An 18,896-nucleotide genomic window follows, 5' to 3' on the forward strand; every position below is an offset into this window, starting at 1 on the left:
TCCTCATTAAGCACAATCTAAACAGATTCTTCAAGATACTTACAACTTCACTCACACGTCATAAAATCCAACTTGAAATTGCACCTCTTACATAAAGAAAAAAACGTGAAACGTTTTCATTCATATGGCTCGTACAGTTTTAAATTACGTTACTATAAATTTTACGTCATCCTCCCCCACCCCCTTAATAGGCAACCATTTAAAAATGTTTCTTTCCAAACAACTCCTAAGACCGAAAGGATAAACCATCATGCATGCATGTGTGCCTGCGCACATAAGCACGAGCATACGTGCACGCGCACACAGATGCACGCACGCGCACATGCACATGAGCGCACATACTCCTTTACACCACGATCATGGCACAGCGGATTTCCAAGTTTTCTGACTTCCACACGTTACTTCCTGAAACACTGCCTGGCTGCCTGCGGAGGTGAGTCTGCAAACACCACACCAACGAAACCTCAAACCAAGGATGTGTCCTAGCAAGTCCTGTCTCCCCGCTCTGGGAGCAGGCAGTTTCATTTCTACGGCTCCATTGCACACGGGAAGACCCCCCAGTTGGGTCCCTTGGCCCTCCTGAGCTCTCTCTTGAATTCCAGGGCATTGGTGCCAAGTGCCTACTTGATATCTCTGTGGGGCTATTCCGCCAAAATAGCCCAGATCAGCTCTACCTTTCCTTCGAAACCAGCTTCTCCTCTGACCTCTTTGCCTCTGCTCAAGGTCCTACCATTTGTCCGAGGCCCAAGTTCGAACACTCTGAGTCACCTCTGCCTCCTCTCCCTCCCTTCTAAGTGAGAGATGCTCTGTTCAGTGCCCTCCTCTCTTTCCCATCCACGTTCACATCACCTTAGTTCGAATCCTAGCACACCTTTATCTCGATTGGGCAGTGGCATCCTCCCTGGTCCCCCTACCTCTTGTCAGGCCCTACAGTGATCTAGTCAAAAGGTCAGATACTTCTTCACAACTTACAACTCCAACCACACCACTGGCCCGCTCCAAAGTCCTCACAATATGCTCAGCAGTAAAGCCGATTGTCTTTCCAATGGCCTTCTTCCTTGCTAATAGAGTATAAAAGATCATCTATGCTCATGTGACAATGTGCCTGGCCCCCACCAGATGACATGGGACTGATCTAAGCCGATCACAGCAATCTCCTTCTTTTTTGTTAATGACTGGCTTAGGGTGGGCATGCGATCCATTTCTGATCAATAAACAAGAGTGCAATGGAACTACTGGAAAAGTTCTTATCCCTTCTTGTTAAGAGAGGTACAGAAAACTTTTGCTATCACTCCCATCCCCACCACCACCTTGCTTCCCATTTTACATGTGATCATGCGAAGATGTGATGTCTGGCGCTACAGCAGCCAACTTGTGACCTTGAGGAGACTGCTAAAACTTCAGGAATGGCAGAATAAAAAGAAAAGAGGGTTCTTAAAGACATGATTGCCTTCATCCAAAATAGCCTGAGACCACCTAACTAATGACTTCTTTGTAAGTAAACGAACGTCCTTATGCTTTATGCCACTGTTTGTTGGGTGTTCTGTTACCTGTAGCCCAGTGCATTGTGACCAACAAACTCTTAAAAAGAACAAACTTCTTACCTTACCACTGGAAGGCCCTCTGTGCTGTGCTACTCATAGGACATCAGCATCATGTGGGAGCCCTAGCCTAGACCCCAGGATTCAGAATCTCTAGGGCTAAGCCCAAGAGTCTGTATTACAAAAAGCTCTTGAGGTTGATTCTTGTGCATGCTGAAGCTTGAGAAACACTGCTTATAATAATATGATCACAGATTACCTGTCTCCATTCACCTACTACCCTACATACCATAAGGAATATTTTTCCAGTGACAGCAACCTCACTTCACTAGGGTTTGAGCATCACATTGGTCGCTTGTTTAACTTCATCTCTTCTTGAAGTTTTCAAACCCAAAGCCTCCTGGGACTTGAGAGGAATACCAAGGGCAGAATATGAGGAAGTTAGAGTGGGAAGAGGAACATGTTGCCTTGCAAGGGAACAGGTCCAGGATTGCCAAATTTATTGTTTCTTAAAAGAAAGAAGGAAAGGAAGGAAGGAAGGGAGGAAGGGCTGAAAATCCAGATTTATATTGCAAAGATTTTTAGATACAGACAGCTACTGAATTTTTTAAAATATTGGTTCAAATGAGATAAAGCAAGTCCTCAAGTGGACAAGTGGATTCAGCATCCCCCTGACAGCTTGTGACCCAAAACAGATAGTTCTTACAACAGCTACACATACTTTGAATGTCGTGGCCACATACCTCCATTGACTTCATCTAAAACAACTAAAATTAATTTTCTTTGGCTTACTGTGTATCAGTCTTTACGGAGCACAGGGTTTTCATCAACATTCCACTGTGTGGGGTGTCAAAATGGTAAGCTGACGGACTTTAGTGTTAGCTGGACTATTTTATCCATTAGTCACCAACGACTGGTTACCTAGAAGTATAAGCTTCTCAAGGGCACACAAAAATGTTTAAAAGGTGAGGAAAAAAATTAATTGGCCACACAACACACACACACACTACAAAATTAAAACTAACAGATGCTGACAAAATGCAAACATAAGTCAACTAATCAGCAGCAACTCAGCCATGATATATGAATACATCATAGAACATAAAATGCAGGACGTGGATGCAGCATTTTCACGTCTGATATGATGTGGAGGGGAGCCAGGTCAGCAGTGCTTCGGACCCACCAGGGTTCTGAAAAGGCCCTGAGTGTCAACCTAGAGCCAATCATCTGTCGTAAGTCTTACGTACTTTATAGCATTCACAAACTTCTTTACCCATTTCTACTACTGCCCCTCCAGGTTACTTACTCCAAAGGAGGATCCCTAGCCTAAAACAAAGTTTTCAGCCATGGCTGCACACTGGAATCATCTAGGGAGCTTTAAAAACACTGCTACCTGGTTCCCATCCCCAAAGATTCTTATTGAACTGGTCTGAGGTAAGGGTGAACTGGAGTATCTTTCACAAGCTTCCTCCCACCAGCTATGACTAGAGTATAGCTAAGGCTAAACTCCCACTGGTTTAGAAACATTCTGAGAAACATTCTCTGAAATGGTAATCTCTCCAGTTATACCATCTTGTTAACCACGTCTTCCTTCTACTGCCAAGTCTTGGGACAAAGGAAGACCCTGGTACCATCAAGTGCTCTGATTATCTAGAACAGGGATCAGCAAACTGTTTCTGTAAAGGGACCATACTACACGTTACAACTACTCAACCTGGACACGGACCCACTCAAGCAGCCATAGACAATATGTCAACAAGTGAGTTGGGCTGCCTGTTCTGCAACTTTATTTATGGACACAAATGTGAATGTCATGTAAGTTTCAGTCATGAAATATTTCTTTTGATTTTTCTGCCATTTAAAAACATAAAAACCATTCTTAATTCACAAACCAAACAAGAACAGGCAGATGTGACATGTGGGCCACCGTCTGCCAGCCCCTGATCTAGAACTGTTCCATTGCCTTGAGACCTAAAATGAATGAATGATAGAATTCAAACTATTCAATTAGAAGTACACTGAAAGTGGTTAGATTCTACTTCTTGTACTCACTCGGCTGAATTGTCCGCATGATCGAACAGGAGAGCGGAACTGTCCAACCTGTTTGCATAGTTGACCATAAACCATAAATGACTTATTAAAAATTGATTTTTGAACCTCATCTGCATATGAGTTTATCTAAGACAAAAACTGCAGAGAAGCGGGACACGAGCCACAGGCATGTTTTAAGGGTCCCACATAAGGATTTCAGTAATATGTGAATTTGCTGCCAACATTTAGAATTCAAGATATCTTACATAAAAACTCAGATTATCATTCTCTTGGAAAAATAACTGCAAAATGTGGAGACACTGGGCCCAGATGTTGGCATGGCAACAATCCACAAATGCTGAACAAGGCTACCCCTTTACATGGGGCCTGCTCTCCATGTGACCACAAACCCTATCTTCTGTAGGTTAAACTGGCTGTCGTGAGTTTATGACCCCTTGTCCAAGGTTCTTAGAAAAACTTTACATGTCTTTCACAATGTGACTTCAATATCTTTTTTTAAAATTTTTTAACGTTTATTATATTTGTGAGAGAGAGAGAGAGAGAGAGCACACGTGAGTGTGTGAGTGAGTGGGGGAGGGGCAGAGAGGAGACACAGAATCTGAAGCAGGCTGCAGGCTCTGAGCTGTCAGCACAGAGCCTGATGTGGGGTTCGAACCCACAGACTGCAAGATCGTGATCTGAGCCAAAGTCAGACACCCAACCGAACCACCCAGGCGCCCTATTATCTTGCTTGAAGACCTCACATGGAAATCCCTCAACATGGAGAGGAGAGGAGAGGAGAAAATGGGTGATGGGCATTGAGGGGAACATCCGTTGGGATGAGCACTGGGTGTTGTATGTAAGTGAGGAATCATAGGAGTCTACCCCCCAAACCAAGAGCATACTATATACACTATATATTAGCCAACTTGACAATAAATAATATGCTTAAAGAAAAAAATCTCTCAACCTGCTCTCAAAATTCAACACCCCCATACAGCAGGCCCTAAAATGAAATCATTAGTTCTCACGCCAGTGCAAAGTATCAATTTAAGGAGAGCTGCAATCAAATCCTCCTCTCAATGTATTCTCAATTTGAACCATGGTCTCGAAGAAGATAGACAAATGACAAACTACCCTTCAGGTCTTCTAACTCTTCATGCTAGCCAAGGTAGAGGCCAATCCAAGGAGGTGTAGTGAAAACACTCACATCAGAATGTCTTAATTAAGCAGAATGATCAATAACACATATAGTAATTAGAAAGCAAGGTTTGGGACTGATGGAGTAAAAACAACAAAAGACTATTCTGCATAGGATAAGAAGTCAATAGCCAGATTTTGAAAGGACTGGGGGCTGGTAAAAAACAAAAAAACAAAAAAACAAAAAAAAAAAAACCCACCTAAGAATATGCAGAAAAAGCTATGAAATATTGAGTTTGGTCCAAGTTCATTATTAACCCACTGTGTGATTTCACCTGTGCACGCCCACCTTAAATATAATAGTTTATTTCGGGGTGGCAGACTTCTAATGACATGCCAACTGACATGTTGCATATTACCTTCTTGCTGGTGAAAAGACAAACTGAACCCAGGAAAAGAAAAATTCTAGATACACAGACAATGGGTCGCTAATTCGCTTGAGCAACATAAGGCCCCTCCTCCTTTTAAAAATGTAGGTGTTGGTTTCATTTGTTGGCCACATCAGAAAAAGAGATGTTCAAACAGTAGATTTTCCACTTGAAATTAAAATGGAAATTAGCCCTTAGAAAACAGAGATGACTGTAAGTTTATACATCAGTGGCTGGTTCATGAATTATTAACTGATTTTAATGATCCTGGCTATATTTTATTTGAAGTTATTCTCTTACTTGCAAGGACTTTTGAACCCTCAAAACTCTTTCATCCATTCTCCGTAGACAGTACACTTTCTGAGCGCTGACATTTAAAAAGGATCCATATACTCACAGAATGTAAAGATAATACACACACATATAATTTATACAAAGGACTCTCTGGTCGTTTGTTAAAGACAGAAATGAATGAACCCCTATTATTCACGGTTTGTAAATAAATTTAAAGATAAGCGCTAACTTTTCACTTGTTAAGCCTGGAGCAAAGGGTTCTGTATTTCTTCTAAAGTTTCCCAGATGGTCGTTAAAACAAGAAAGGGCAGAAACATGCCTTCTTTGAAACTCATCATTTCCCATCCAGAATGATAATACACAGCAGCAAAAGTTAAGTCTTAAGAGATTAATAAATGCAGGTATTTCCAAGTGAAATAAATGTAGGTCTTTGTATGCTAGTTTTTACATGTTCAATATAGACCTATATTGAATAGCACCACTCAGACACACAAGTTAGCTGTGAAACAAAATGCTATAAACCCTTAATTAGCACTTGCTGTTTTATACCCATAAAGTTAATACATCGTCTTCTACTACATTCTCCCTATAAAGAAAAATTACAGGGAATAAAACTGGGTTTTTCACTGCTGAAATTAAGAGTAGGAAAATAAAGTATTGGGGCTCAAATTAAAGATTATTGTATTTTTATCTGCAAGGAATTAAATGCAAACATCCTTTAAAATAAGTACAATTTGATTTCTACCAATATGGAGCGCTGTGTCTAACTTTCGCAAATCGGGTACACACAGCACTTATGACCACCAGATTGCTGATTTACTAAGAAACCAGGTTATTTCAGGCAAAAAACTGCATTAAGAACATATGATAGCAAACCAACTTGCATCCTCCTCCCGAAGTTGAACAAGCATCTCAATAAATAATGTCTATTTTCAAGCTTTCTATGCTCTCCCTGAAGTAACTACTCAGTTTAAATGGACTCAAAATAGCTTTTCTCAAAAAAAAAAAAAAAAAAAAAGACACACACACAAAACACCCACAATTTCCTCTGGTCCCTTGAAGTACCCTTGGGATCTCAGTGAACAGAGAGATTTGCCACGCATTGCAGTGACTGGATTAGTACAAAAGGTTTCTATTTTGGTGTCATTCGAGTGTTGCTGATCTTAAATCAGAGAAAGAAGTTACATTAAGCAAGGTAATGGCTTCCAAAAATAAGAGCATGCCCAGTTATCCAAGGCTTGCATACACAGGCTAAGTTGTAAGGAGATAAATAATACCCCGCCGGAACAATTAGGTGGATTCTCAGAAACACGACATACTTAATTAGGCTGCCTAAGTCCCTCACTGAGCATACAAGGGGGACTTTTTAAGCATTTACTAACCTGAGTAAGTCCAAAACCGAAGACAGAAAGTAAAACCTTAACCCTGCTACCGCGATAGGCCTTTTCTTGCTTCCCTTTCAACGCTCAACGTACCACTCTTGGAATTTGGAGACCATGAACGACCCCCCCCCCCCAACACCACCAAAGGGTTAAAGCACACTGAATAATGTCCCTTCGTTCTATACTCGTGGGGAGGCCCGCGGTGCCAGGCGCGGGGCTGGACGACGAGGACACAAGGGTGAGGCAGAGAGACCCCAATGGTCTTTCACAAACTTCAGCACTGGAGTTGGGAACGGAGTATAAACAAATAGAAAGGAACAGGAGCCTCCATCAGCCACGGGGCACAGCAAACTGTTCCTCACTCTTGATACAATTCCTTCTCTTCCTGTTATTTATTCATTAGTTTTGTATAGCACCTTTCTTTCAGCGGCTCCTTATTTCCTCCTCTGTTATCCAAGCAATCATAAACAAACTACGATTTGAAAGAAAGGGGGAGGGGGGAGGAGGGAGGAGCAGGGGGAAGGAGAAAGAAAAACCACATTCAAAAGGCACAGGCCATCCAGAGCACTGCTCGGTCTCCGAACATCGCCCTCGGGGTGATATTTCCTCCAAAGCTTGGCCCTGGGGGTTTCAGGAAACACCGAGAAGGGGAGACCGCGCCACCCAGGCCCAAGGGCTGTGACTCCCGCACCGACTCGCCGGTCCGAGCTGCGCCAGCTGCCCTTCTGAGACCCACCTTCGCCCACCTGAAACGCTCCGTCCTCGAAGTTGGCGCGGGGGACCGGGGAGGGGGGGCGGGGGGAGCAGGGGGGCGGGAGGTAGGGTGACCCACGGCGTGGTGTGGAGGTCTCCAACCCTGATCTCCCCGAAATGCAAAACTTACCCCTCCCAAAAAAATGAAAGATGAGAAGCCACTTGCGCTAACCAGGGAGGGGCCCGGCATCTCCGTTCCGCGGTCAAAGCGCCCCAGCGAGAGGGCAGCAAAGGCCACCTGCGGGGGTCCCAACACTTCGCGGCCCCCCCCCCCCCACCTCCGTTCAATCCAGGGCACGCTCAAAAGTTTGTTCCTTTCCTTCCCCGAGCTGCCCTGGGTCCAGCTCTCTAGTGCGCGGGGAAGGTAAGAGGGGCTGGGGGGGGTGGGGGGTGAGGGCGGCGAGGTCGTCGGACCACGAGATCACTTGACTCCGGCGTTGCCCCCCCCCCAACTCCGGGGCGCTGCTATCGTGTTTACTAATAACAACAAAGAAAAACAAGCGTGTCCCCCCCCCCCCTTTCAGTCCTTGGGCCGCTCTTGGTTTCTTTGGGAAGGCAAAGGAGAGTCGGCGGGGTTGGAGGGGGGTGGGGGGAGAGAGAGTGGAGCGCCGGCAGAGGGACAAAAAGGAGGGTGGGAAGGGGGCAGAAAGAGTAGAGAGAGAGAGAGTTGGACAGAGACGAAGGCGCAAAGGGAAAGGAGTGGAGAGGGGAGAGAAAAGTGCAGCGCGAGGGGAGCTGGAGCGCGGGGCGCGCCCGGGATGGGGAGGTGGCCCCCGCCCCGCCGCCCCCCGGCCCCGGCCCGGTCACCTTGCTGTAGCCGTAGTACCCCAGACACTGCGCGAAGTCCAGGCCGGCGGGGTCCCCGGCCGCCGCGGGGTAGAATCTCACATCCATGCCGGAGCCGGGCCCGGGGCCAGGGGCCGGGGCTAGGGCTCGCCGGGGCCGGTGCCCGCCTCCTCGAAGCCGCTAGATCCACCGTCGGGGGCGCCCGGCCGGGGTTGCCCGGGGGCGGCGCGCGGGGCTCGGGGCCGGAGGGGCGCCGCGACCGGAGCCCGAGGAGCCCGGGAGCCGCGGCCGCCGCACACAAAGGCGCGGCCACGCGAGCCGCGGGAGAGCGGGAGGCGGCCCGGGGGACGCGCCCCGCCGGGGCACCGAGGCAGCGCTGCGCGCGGGCCGGGCGCCCGGGGCGCGGCGCGGGGGCCCGGGCGGCGCGGCGAGTTCAGGTGCGCGGGGCGAGGCTGGGACGGCGGCGGCGGCGGCGCTGGCCCCGCTCCTCCTCCTCCTCCCCGGGCGGACTGAGGAGAGGAGCCGCGGAGACAAGGGGCCCGGCCCCTCCCCTCCTTCTCCCCCTCCTGCCTTCGCCGCCGGTCCCCTCCCCGCGCCGCCGCCGCTCCGCCCCTCCCACCGCGGGCAGCTGGCGCGCCGCCCGCCCCGCCGGTGCGCTCCTCGGCCCGGACCGCCCCCGGGCGCGCCGACCCCGCCCCGCCGCGGCCCCTGCCCCGCGCGGCCCCTCGCGGCTCGCCCCGCGCCTCGCGCAGCTCCGGCGGTGCCCGTCGCGCGCGCCGCGGCCTCCCCCTCCCCGGGGCCCCTCTTCTCCCCACCTCGCCCCCCTTCCCTCTCCGGTCCTCTTTGTCCCCGATGCCTCGGAGCGCTCCTCGCTCCCCTCCTCTCCTCCGCCGCTTCGGCCGGCCCGCCGCCAGCCCGCGGGGCGCGGTGTGGCCCTCCCAACCCCCTCTCCGAGCCCCGCTTCCCTCGGCCCCCGGCTCCTGCCACCGGCATCCCCAAGCCGTCCGCTCCCTTGCCACCCCTCGTTCCATGGGCTTCCTTCCCTCGGCCCCCCCGATTAGTCCCTCGTGGTGCGGGTCCTCCGTCCCGTCTACCCTACTCTTCTTCCCGCACGAATGTCCTCTGCTTGGAGGCACCTATCCTGGCAGCTAACCTGCAGGAGGGCCTCCTGGGAGCCGGGAGCCGGGACCCCATCCATGTACACCTGTGGTATTTTCCAGAAGGGGTGTTGGGGCCTGACCTTTCACAGGTAGGCAGACTTGAAGCTTCCCGGGTTAAGCCTCGTGTCGGTTCTCTTCGTATTTCCTTTGCTCTTGTTTGTATTCGAAAGGCATTTGAGTAACTGGATCTAGGCGGATCATTCACTGCTCTCGGAGAGAAAATGTCCCCATTTTCCTAAAAGGTTCTGGGTGATTAACTTCCTCAGACTGCACTCACCCACCTCCTCTTTCTTTCTTTCTCTTCCTTTAAGCTATCTGTCTCTCCCTCTCCCTCCCTCCTTCCTATCCCCCCACCCCCCTTTACTGCTTTGGGTTAATTTGAGAGTTTGGCCCTCAGCCTTGGCGAAGGGAAGTGACTTTATTGCTAGATGAGAATGTTAGGGAGAGGCGGTGAGATGTGCCACCACCCCCCCCCCCCAATTTGGTTATCTAGTTGCTGCTGCAACCGGAAGGGAGAAATTTTCAAATATTTTAGCGGACACTCGCTAACACTTTCCTCCCCTGAGCACACTTGGCCGGACCAGGGCCTGAACTTTTTTTCAAACATCAGATGGGTTGCTTTTCATTTCTTCTGTTCTCCAAAGCAGGCACTCCGGCCTGGTGACACCTGTATATGTACCTTCACCCAATATTATCTTTCTGGAACCAAGCAGGAAAAATAAACGTCAATTAGGTGAAAGTTTGTGTATTTGCTCTTAGCTGAAACGTGTGTTTGGATACTGCCCGTGAGAGCGGTGTGTATTCAGGAGAGGAACAACCGCTCACATTGTCCCTGGGTTGACTCCAATTCCCCCCCCTCTCGAAAAAGCTTAGGTCCTCTCTCCCGGGTCTCCATTTAACGTTGACAACCCAGCGGCGCTCCCTAATGGCCCAGCGGGTTGCACAAATTGGCAGCGAGCGGAGATATTATCAGGACAACACCCCATTGAGCAGGTTCTTGAAACGCAGAAGTGGAGGCCCTTTCTCTGGGCCACTGGGCGCCTGTGGCCTTTCCACCAATCAGAGCGGGAGGTTGCAGTGGCCACCTGTTGTCTCGCAAGAGAACATCTTTTAAGTTTCACTATTAGTATTTAACAATGGCGGATAGTGCAGCATCTGGCCGCAGGAGAGGAGCAGCTTGCTGATCTGAGGTACCAAAAAAGAAATTATTTTCTCCCAGGTAGTTGTTAACAGGAGCCCCAAAGGCTAGGAAGCCGAGTGTTTCTTTGCACGCTCCCATTTCTCACCTTGTGCCCGTTCTGTTGTGCCTCTGGAGCAATCTGAGCTTGATTACACAGGATGAAGGAAAGTATAATCAAAGTTACACAGAGACTAAACCTGAAGTTGTAATCAGACCTTGAGCATCAAGAATACAAATATTCACAGTGGAAACCCCACTAGCTGCCAGAGTGGGAATTGCATGTGGGCTGATGAATTGCATGGAGCCCTGAGCTGTACACACTACAAAGTGAAGCGAGAACCTTCTCCCAGGAGGCTCCCAGGAGTTGGGAATGCTGGGTCATATCCAATACCACCTCTTGGCCCTTGGCTTTCCTCATAAAATCCCCCTCCCTGTTAAGATGCAAATGCCTTGGAGAAGGAAACAATATTCATCAGTCACTATTTTATTATGATGATGATTTAGGTAGCTGATTTCCGAGTGTAGATCTCTATTAAAGAGTGGCGGGGGGGGGGGAGGGGGGGCGGAGAAACTGAGGAGTCTGAAGATATGTATGTTGAGGCATTTAGAATGAAAAATATCGCTAGCACAGAAACAGGTCATTCGGGACGGCTGCCGACCTCAAGGTTTTGCTGCCGACCTCAAGGTTTTGCCCACAGTCTCTAGACACTCAGCAGCTATATTTTGCTTGCCTACTCTGTGCCGGGCACTGTTTTAGGCACTTGTGAATGAGAGAGAGGATCCCCGGATGACGCACGTGGAAATCAAAGGAGGCTATGATTTGGACCCATCACACTCCACATGCACACGCACATTTCCATATGCACACATGTACACACGCCCTGTCCCATCCACTCACCTGGCCTGGAGATCCTGTCCTGTCACAACGACCACTGCTATGGAGAGAAGCAATCTGATAAATTCACATACAGTGGGAGGGATGCCAGGCTCTGCGCCTTCTTGGTTATTTGTAAAAGAAAGCTCAAGGGTGGGTGTAGGACATGCCTCTGCGGAGCCGGAGCTGGATCACTGCTGTATCCCCAGCCCCTTGGACCTTGCTTGGTGCTTAGGTGGTTTGCAATAAATTAATATCCATTTAAGCAAGGAAAGTGAGAAGGAGAAGGGAAAGAAGGGAGAGAGGGAGAAAGGGAAAGGGGGGGAAGATGTTTGAATAGTGGAAAAGCATTCCCAGGGAACCAGGTTAAGGGAAGATTCGGGAAGAGGGAACCCAAGACCTATCACGTGAATAAGAACACACTACCTGAGGGTGCGGGAGGGTGGGGGGGCTTCTGCGCCCTGCTGTTTTGGACCTCTTGTACGCAACACAACTAGAATTATATGTTGTTTCACTTAGAGCCCATCTGAGTGAACTCTCCATTGCATTCAGAATACCATCTAATTTTAAGGGTTCCAGTGGATTTGAAACGCATCCATTAAAAACGTTAGAATGAGGCTTTTAAAAACGTTAATGCCATTGTGACTGCCATGCTATTTGTCATTCTTAAGGGTGTCACCTTTTTCAGTCTGTCAGCATTTGTTTCTGAAATGCCACAAAGGTTTCCTTTGTACTAGGTTAGCCTTGAGTTTGAAGAAACTTCTCCAAGAACGTATCTTAAACATGCTTTGAATTTATGCTGAACAGTGCTAACAGTTACTGATTTAGGAGGGCAGGACAAGCATCAGTTATACAGCCAAAATTCAACTTCTGGGCATAAGAAAATCCCTGTCGGGTTTCTGTATGATTTGGGTCAAAACTGTCAGTCTTATTAGCTTGATGTTTCCAATTGAACAGTAGGTATCGTCCAAGAATCTCTTTTAAAAAATGGGGGCGGGGTGAGGAGGATAAACAAGCTTATCTTGAAGAATTCGGTGGAAATAGATTGTTTTTATGAAAGCAGAGAGAGCATGATGAGAAAACTATCTTACATCTTGACAGAACTCAAAAACTTTATTTCTCTACTTTATCTGTCTCCACATTAAGAAAGTTCCCATGAGGACTGCATTAAACCTGCTGAACTTTATACCCAAAGATCTTTACTTACTGAGACGCCAGCTTTTCGGAATCTGTGAACAGTAATTTAACCTCTCTGTGAATTGTTTGCCCAGATGAGGTGAGGATACCACTAAACATTATATACAGTGTAATTTTCTTGAGTTTTGGTCATGAAAAGCCCTATCCAAATATTATGATCCTTGTTTGCAATATGTAATGTAGCCAAATTAACAGCAGCTCCAAATGGAAATTAACAAGGCCAGAACTACTCGAGTTTCTTCTCATCCTATTCCCATAGTAACAGCTAATGTATCATATTGGTAAAACATTTTATATTTGGTTTTATGTCTGAATCTGGCTTCATGTCATAAAGCATAGCATTTCTATCCAGCATGGATTCTTAGTATCTGTATAACTCATCTCCATGAAATTTGGAGTTTCATGTCAGAGAATCAACACTTACATTCATATTTTAAATCACCTGCAGATAAAATCAAGTCAAGACCTACCAAGGCTTTCATAACAGAGAATGTGCACATGGTATAGAGGAAGCATTGGACCCTCAATACGCATCTCCAGGGCAGGCTCTAAAACTAATTACCAGGAGAGAGTTACACACAGGAACTATAGTGGGGCGGGTGGAATCCCCATGCATTGTCATTGTTAGCTTCAGTTTTCAGTGAATCCAAACTTTTCAGGTCTGGAAATAAGAACTATTTTGATATTTTTACTTAGGTCAAGAAATACAGAAATGAGCAAATTGAGAAACTCTCTCTCTCTCTCTCTCTCTCTCTCTCTCTATCTATATATATATATATATATATATATATATGCATGCATGAGGTTGCTACTCACATTACTACAACCAAGTTTGGCCATATTGGTCTCTGTACTACCAGGCATAAGAACCACTTTAGAAAAACCAATCATTTTCTCAGTTGACTATTACTTTTACTAAGAATAGATACACCCATAGGTTTTGACAGATACATAGTAATTATGGAATGCTCACCCCCCCAAACCCCTGGTAGCAAAAAAGTACTGAGCTGAGAATTCATTCCCAGAAACGTGAAATGCAGCAAGTATTTGCTTGTGACCTAAGTAGCTCTTCAATAAAGCTATTTTAAAAACCCAATACACTCTACACAATCAGGAGGTGTGTAATTTTCAGTGTGTTTACACCCTGCCTTAAAAAAAAATATCCTGTATTCACAGAAATCCTAAACTGTTGTCCTGCCTGTTTTCTGAAATATGTTCTATTTCTTTTGAAGCGAAAGAATGACCTCTTTTGCAGGAACAATTTTCAGAGACAGCGTGTTTATCAAATGGTTTCTCTGCTTTCATAAAAACAATTTATTTTCACTGAACTCTTCAAGATAAGCATCAAAGCCAGGAAGAATGTACAATGAAGTTTATAATTACACTCCAGAAACAAATACGGGGTAGTTTTTATTTTGCTCAAGTGAAAACCCTTTTTTTTTCCCCCAAAGAGACAAAGGTAGTGATGGGGGAGGAGGTTTTTACAGGAGTGAAAAATCAGGAAGCTCAGAGTTTTCCCAGCAGGAGGGGCCCTGCAGTGTTGCCCACAAAAACCACTGCCAAACAATGAGAGCTGAGGGTCAGGACTCTCTTAGGGATGGGTGGGGGGTGGGGGTGTCCATTTTTTATTCTTCACCAAGGGGCAGCTAAAGAAGCATTAAGGAGAGAAAATTATTAAGCAGATATTAATTAAACCTTTTCATGACAGGTCTGTATACCGTCACTGATACGTATTGCTCATAGTTGGAGCCTCTGATGACATCCTTTCTTTGACAGGCACCCCTTGTTTCTAGGCCTAATTCATAGGGCATGTTATTATTAATAACCTCAGAAAAGAATGAAATGGTCAAAATAACTGGGGGGAGAACGGAGTCTAATAGAGACTCTGTTTCTTAAGAAATGAGAAACAATTGCATTTGATCACAAAACAGCCAAGGACTAGCAGCAAAATAATCTCCCCTAATTTACATAGATCTGTGCGTGCCAAACAGATGAGTGTTTGCTTTTCGAGTAATAGCACAGGTGCATATCCTGCAGTGACGAAATCTCTAACTCATCAAACTGTTTCGCCAGAGTGGGACATGCCCTCTTTTCTGGAACAGTTTCGAGCTTTCTCCCCAGCATTCCCACCACCTGTTTATGGAGTTCATCCTTGGGAGTACATGCATGCAATTAGAAACAAGAAAATGAAAATAAATGACCTTGTTTGTTATTTATAACAAAGAAACTCAGCGAAATTAATGCTGTGGAGCTTGACCTCTTGACCCAGGAGAAAGAGCCACCTCATGGCTTTGTGAAGGATGAATAATACTCCAGCAGCTCCCCATTGTCCAGCCGGCCTGACTTTTAGATGGTCATTAAAGCCGCATATCCAAAATATTAAATGTTTTACAACTTAGGTCAGAGGATTTGCACTTTTTTTTTAAAAGCATGTTTAAAGAAGTAAGGCTAGTTAGCAAAAGAGCTTGTCTTTTTAAAGCCAGCTGTAAAATCGTTTAGTTTTATCTACTCAGTGTGTCCTGTGTCAACAACTTGTTGAAGAAAAGGAAAATATTTAAAATTTTGAACTAGAGCTTTGGGAATTGAAAAATGCCTTTTTTTTTTTTACATTTATTTATTTTTGAGAGAGTGAGACGAAGGGAGAGTGGGGGAGGGGCAGAGAGAGAGGGAGACACAGAATCCGAAGCAGGCTCCAGGCTCCGAGCTGTCAGCACAGAGCCCGACGCAGGGCTGGAACTCACGAAATGTGAGATCATGACCTGGGCCGAAGTCGGACGTTCAACCGACTGAGCCACCCAGGTGCCCCCCAAAAATGCCTTTTTAAAAAAGTAATTTATGTATTCAAGAGAGAGACAGAGAGCAGGGGAGAGGGGCAGAGGGAGAAAGAGAAAGAATCTCAAGCAGGCTCTACTCTCGGCAAGGAGCCCGATGCAGGGCTCGATGCGCAGCTCCACGCGCGGCTCAATTCCATGCCCCTGGGATCATGACCTGAGTTGTGCACTGAAAGTCGGACTCTCATTCCCCCTCCGGTCCCCCAGCTCACCTCAGCCCACACAGTCCAGAAACCCAGGGCGGGCAGGACATGAAAACCATGATGGTGGCGGACTGAAACATCTTCAGGTAGAATTACTAGTAACGAGGTACACCCTCATAACTTGCGTGGCTGGTCCTAAGGCTGGCCTCTGCTACCACCTACCGCCTTCCTTTTCCCCTTTGGGATTCCTCCTTCCTTCATCCACAACACATTCCATGAGTGTCCTGGATCCTTCTCGTCCTGAAATTAAAATCTACAGGTAACTGGCTTTTTTCTCCTCAGGTTGTTCATTTGTTGTCCCACCTGTCCAGTGCCACCATGTCTTCAACTCTTTTCTTTTTCCCCAGGAATACGTGACTGGTTGCTCAAGAAGGACTCTCTACTGTTCTTCAAAAAATACCTTTTGCGCTGGAAAATGAAGCCAGTGTCACGAGGTATGCAGACTGCCATGCAAACACTACCCTGACCAGGACTGGCCAGCTCTCCTCACCTTTTCTTTTCCTTCTGATCCCCTGGGGTCTTTCATCATGTGTCCCTCCCCACCTTTCACTGGGGATGCTGCAGCCAGAAATCTGGAGGGATTACTACAAAGTCTTGTTGGTCATTCACATACCCACACAACAACAAAATTATGACCATTAAAGGTCCAACCTTCTGGTTAACATCTCTGGGAATGGCCAATTCTCAGGCCCAGAGAAAGCAGTTTTTGCATTTAATTGGTCTAAAGAAACCCATTCTGCAGTCCGAAGCCACTTGTCAGCTATTGTTGCCCTGAAAGATTAAGCTCTCGTAATCTGGAAACACCACCAAACGAGTTTCCACTGTTGTGCTTGAAGTCCCAAGTATTATAGCTGCTTTCAGCCTGTGATCCCTCCATCCTACCCAAAACTGAAACTCCTGTCAGTTATTGTTCAACAGATTCCTCCTCTACGTTTGTAAGTATGTGGCGCTAGGGTTCCAGAAATGTAAAAAGAAAAAGCGTGATCGATGTCTACCCTGAAGATTTTAAGACACGGGGAAAGTATTATAATAATGAAATTTTCTCCTCATGTCATGGGAGAAGCATTCCTTCCTTGATGGAGTCAGGAAGTAAACATTTATTTACAGGTATCCCAGATCACATGTTAGGATGTTGCGTAGAGAAAGGAGAGATCATTTACGATCAGGATGATCAGGGGAAGCTTCCTAGTGAAGACATTTCAAAGTAAAAAGCATTTAGGGGAGGCAAGGGGGATGAAAAAGTGCCCTAGGGGAAGAGAGGTTTCCAACACAGTTAACGAAAGAGAAGAGGTCATATGGGTGGTGGGGATATGAGGTCATATTGGCCACTTCTTGGACTGATTATGCTACTGTAACAAACACCCCCTAATACCTTAGTGGGCTACCAGCACAAAGGGCTGTTGGTCGCCCACATTTCTGCCTACCAAGAGCCAGCTGCCGCCCTGCTCCACACTTTCATCTCAGGACCGAGGCTGTCTTGTGGCAGAGGCAAAAGAGATCGTGAAAGCATGCTGTGGTGTTCCCAAGCGTCTGCTCGCATCGCTCCCACCCGCGACACTGGTCAAAGCCAGTGAGATGGCCAAGCCTGATGCCAATGGGACAGAAAGGATGATCCCCCTGGCGGGGAATGGCCTGTATTTTCCAATAAGGCGGTCAGTGACACGGGAAGAGGTTTTGTTGTCATTGTGTTGGGTATTTTTGAGAGACTTAGCAAAAGTCTGAAAACTAGTAAAATTGTTCAGCGGGAGCAGCGAGTGAGTGTGGAAGAGAAGGGGTTGGTGAGATGAGATGCCGGGAAGTTGCCCAGGGAACAGATGGCAGGAGACCGGAAGCACCATGGAGTCTTGAGGGCCAGGCAGCCAAGTTAGATTTGAGGGAGAATGACATGGAAAACATGGCTGCGTGCTCTGATCTCAAGTTTGCTTTAACTCATCTACAGCAGATTCATTCACATTTTACGAGTTTATACCCTGTGCCTGTTGAAGCACAATGTAGACATTTGCATTTGCATATGTATATTTTTTAAATTTTAATCCTCATGACATCTCTCTGAGGGAGATTGTAATTCCCCTTCTTTTTTAGTTGAAGAAGTGGGCAAACAGGGGTTAAATGACTTGCTTAAGGACACAAAAGAGGCACATAGGAGCGGAGATGCAAATTGAGGTCTCTTCTTTCCACTGCATCACTGCAGGGCAAAGAAATAAAAGTGTCACCTTGCTTTACTACTGACCTGTTACTCCCCGTCTCTTCCTAATACCCACTGTCTGAGAGCGAGGTTAATAGGAATCTTTTTCTCCTCAAGCAGAAGTTGTCATTAAAATGATGTTTCTATAACCACCCCTTGTTTAGTACAACTTCATAAGCAGATGAAGAAGAAACAAGCCTTTACCTGAGGTATTTATTATAAAATCCTGTGGCAGAGACAGTTGCTGTGTACTAAATGTCCACGTGCTGCTCCCCAGCCTCCGCCATGGATTCCCCAACCTGTCCTGCCAGTAGGTGAGCGGTCACATGGCCAGTTCTGGGCAGTGGACCCCCAGCAGACATGTGTGTCTCTTCAAGGCTGAGACAACTAAAAGCTGGTACTCTTCCTACATCTTCTCCATGCACCTCTCTTGCCCTACTGTGGTGTGCTTGGTGGCCAGGCAGTCCAGATGCCACAGGTAGAAGACAGAGGAGGGCCATTCAAGCCTCAGAATGTACATGAGCAAAGATATATCTCCATGGTGTTGAGCCATGAGATAGCAGCGTTTCCCAGTTACTACAGCCTAGCCCACCCTGGTCAATTCAGTTCCCCCTCACTTGAAATGGCACACAAGGAAAGGCACCATGTCTGTCTTGCTCATTTCCTGATTTCTGTGGCTGAGTATAGGGCCTGCCACATGGCATAGGCTCAGTAGACATTGGTGGAAGGAAAGTGAATGAATCCAAAATGGAGTCTGGTCTCTGTATGCTGTTTAGTTAATCTACCTGTGAATTGTTTTCTGAAATCAGTGGTGGATCAATCTTCCTGAAATATCTTTGCCTCCTATTAGATTAAGATTTTACTATATATTTTTCAACTTCATATTCTTCCCTCCCCCTAACATTCAAGGT

The 18,896-nt window shown here is 46.8% G+C and overlaps 1 protein-coding gene across 4 annotated transcripts in view; it reads right to left on the bottom strand.

The window, feature by feature from the left end:
* TOX3 (TOX high mobility group box family member 3) overlaps positions 1–8,584 on the bottom strand; it is a 107,623-nt gene extending 99,039 nt beyond the window's left edge. For all 4 annotated transcript variants that reach the window (XM_060650781.3, XM_060650784.3, XM_060650780.3 and 1 more), the window contains exon 1: positions 8,377–8,584. In XM_060650781.3, the coding sequence (XP_060506764.1) occupies positions 8,377–8,463 (87 nt within the window). In that variant the 5' untranslated portion in view covers positions 8,464–8,584. The remainder of the gene's footprint in view (positions 1–8,376) is intronic.
* Between the last annotated feature and the right edge of the window lie 10,312 nt (positions 8,585–18,896).

Source organism: Panthera onca, chromosome E2 (genome assembly GCF_046562875.1).
Source record: "Panthera onca isolate mPanOnc1 chromosome E2, mPanOnc1 haplotype 2, whole genome shotgun sequence".
NCBI lineage: Eukaryota > Metazoa > Chordata > Mammalia > Carnivora > Felidae > Panthera > Panthera onca.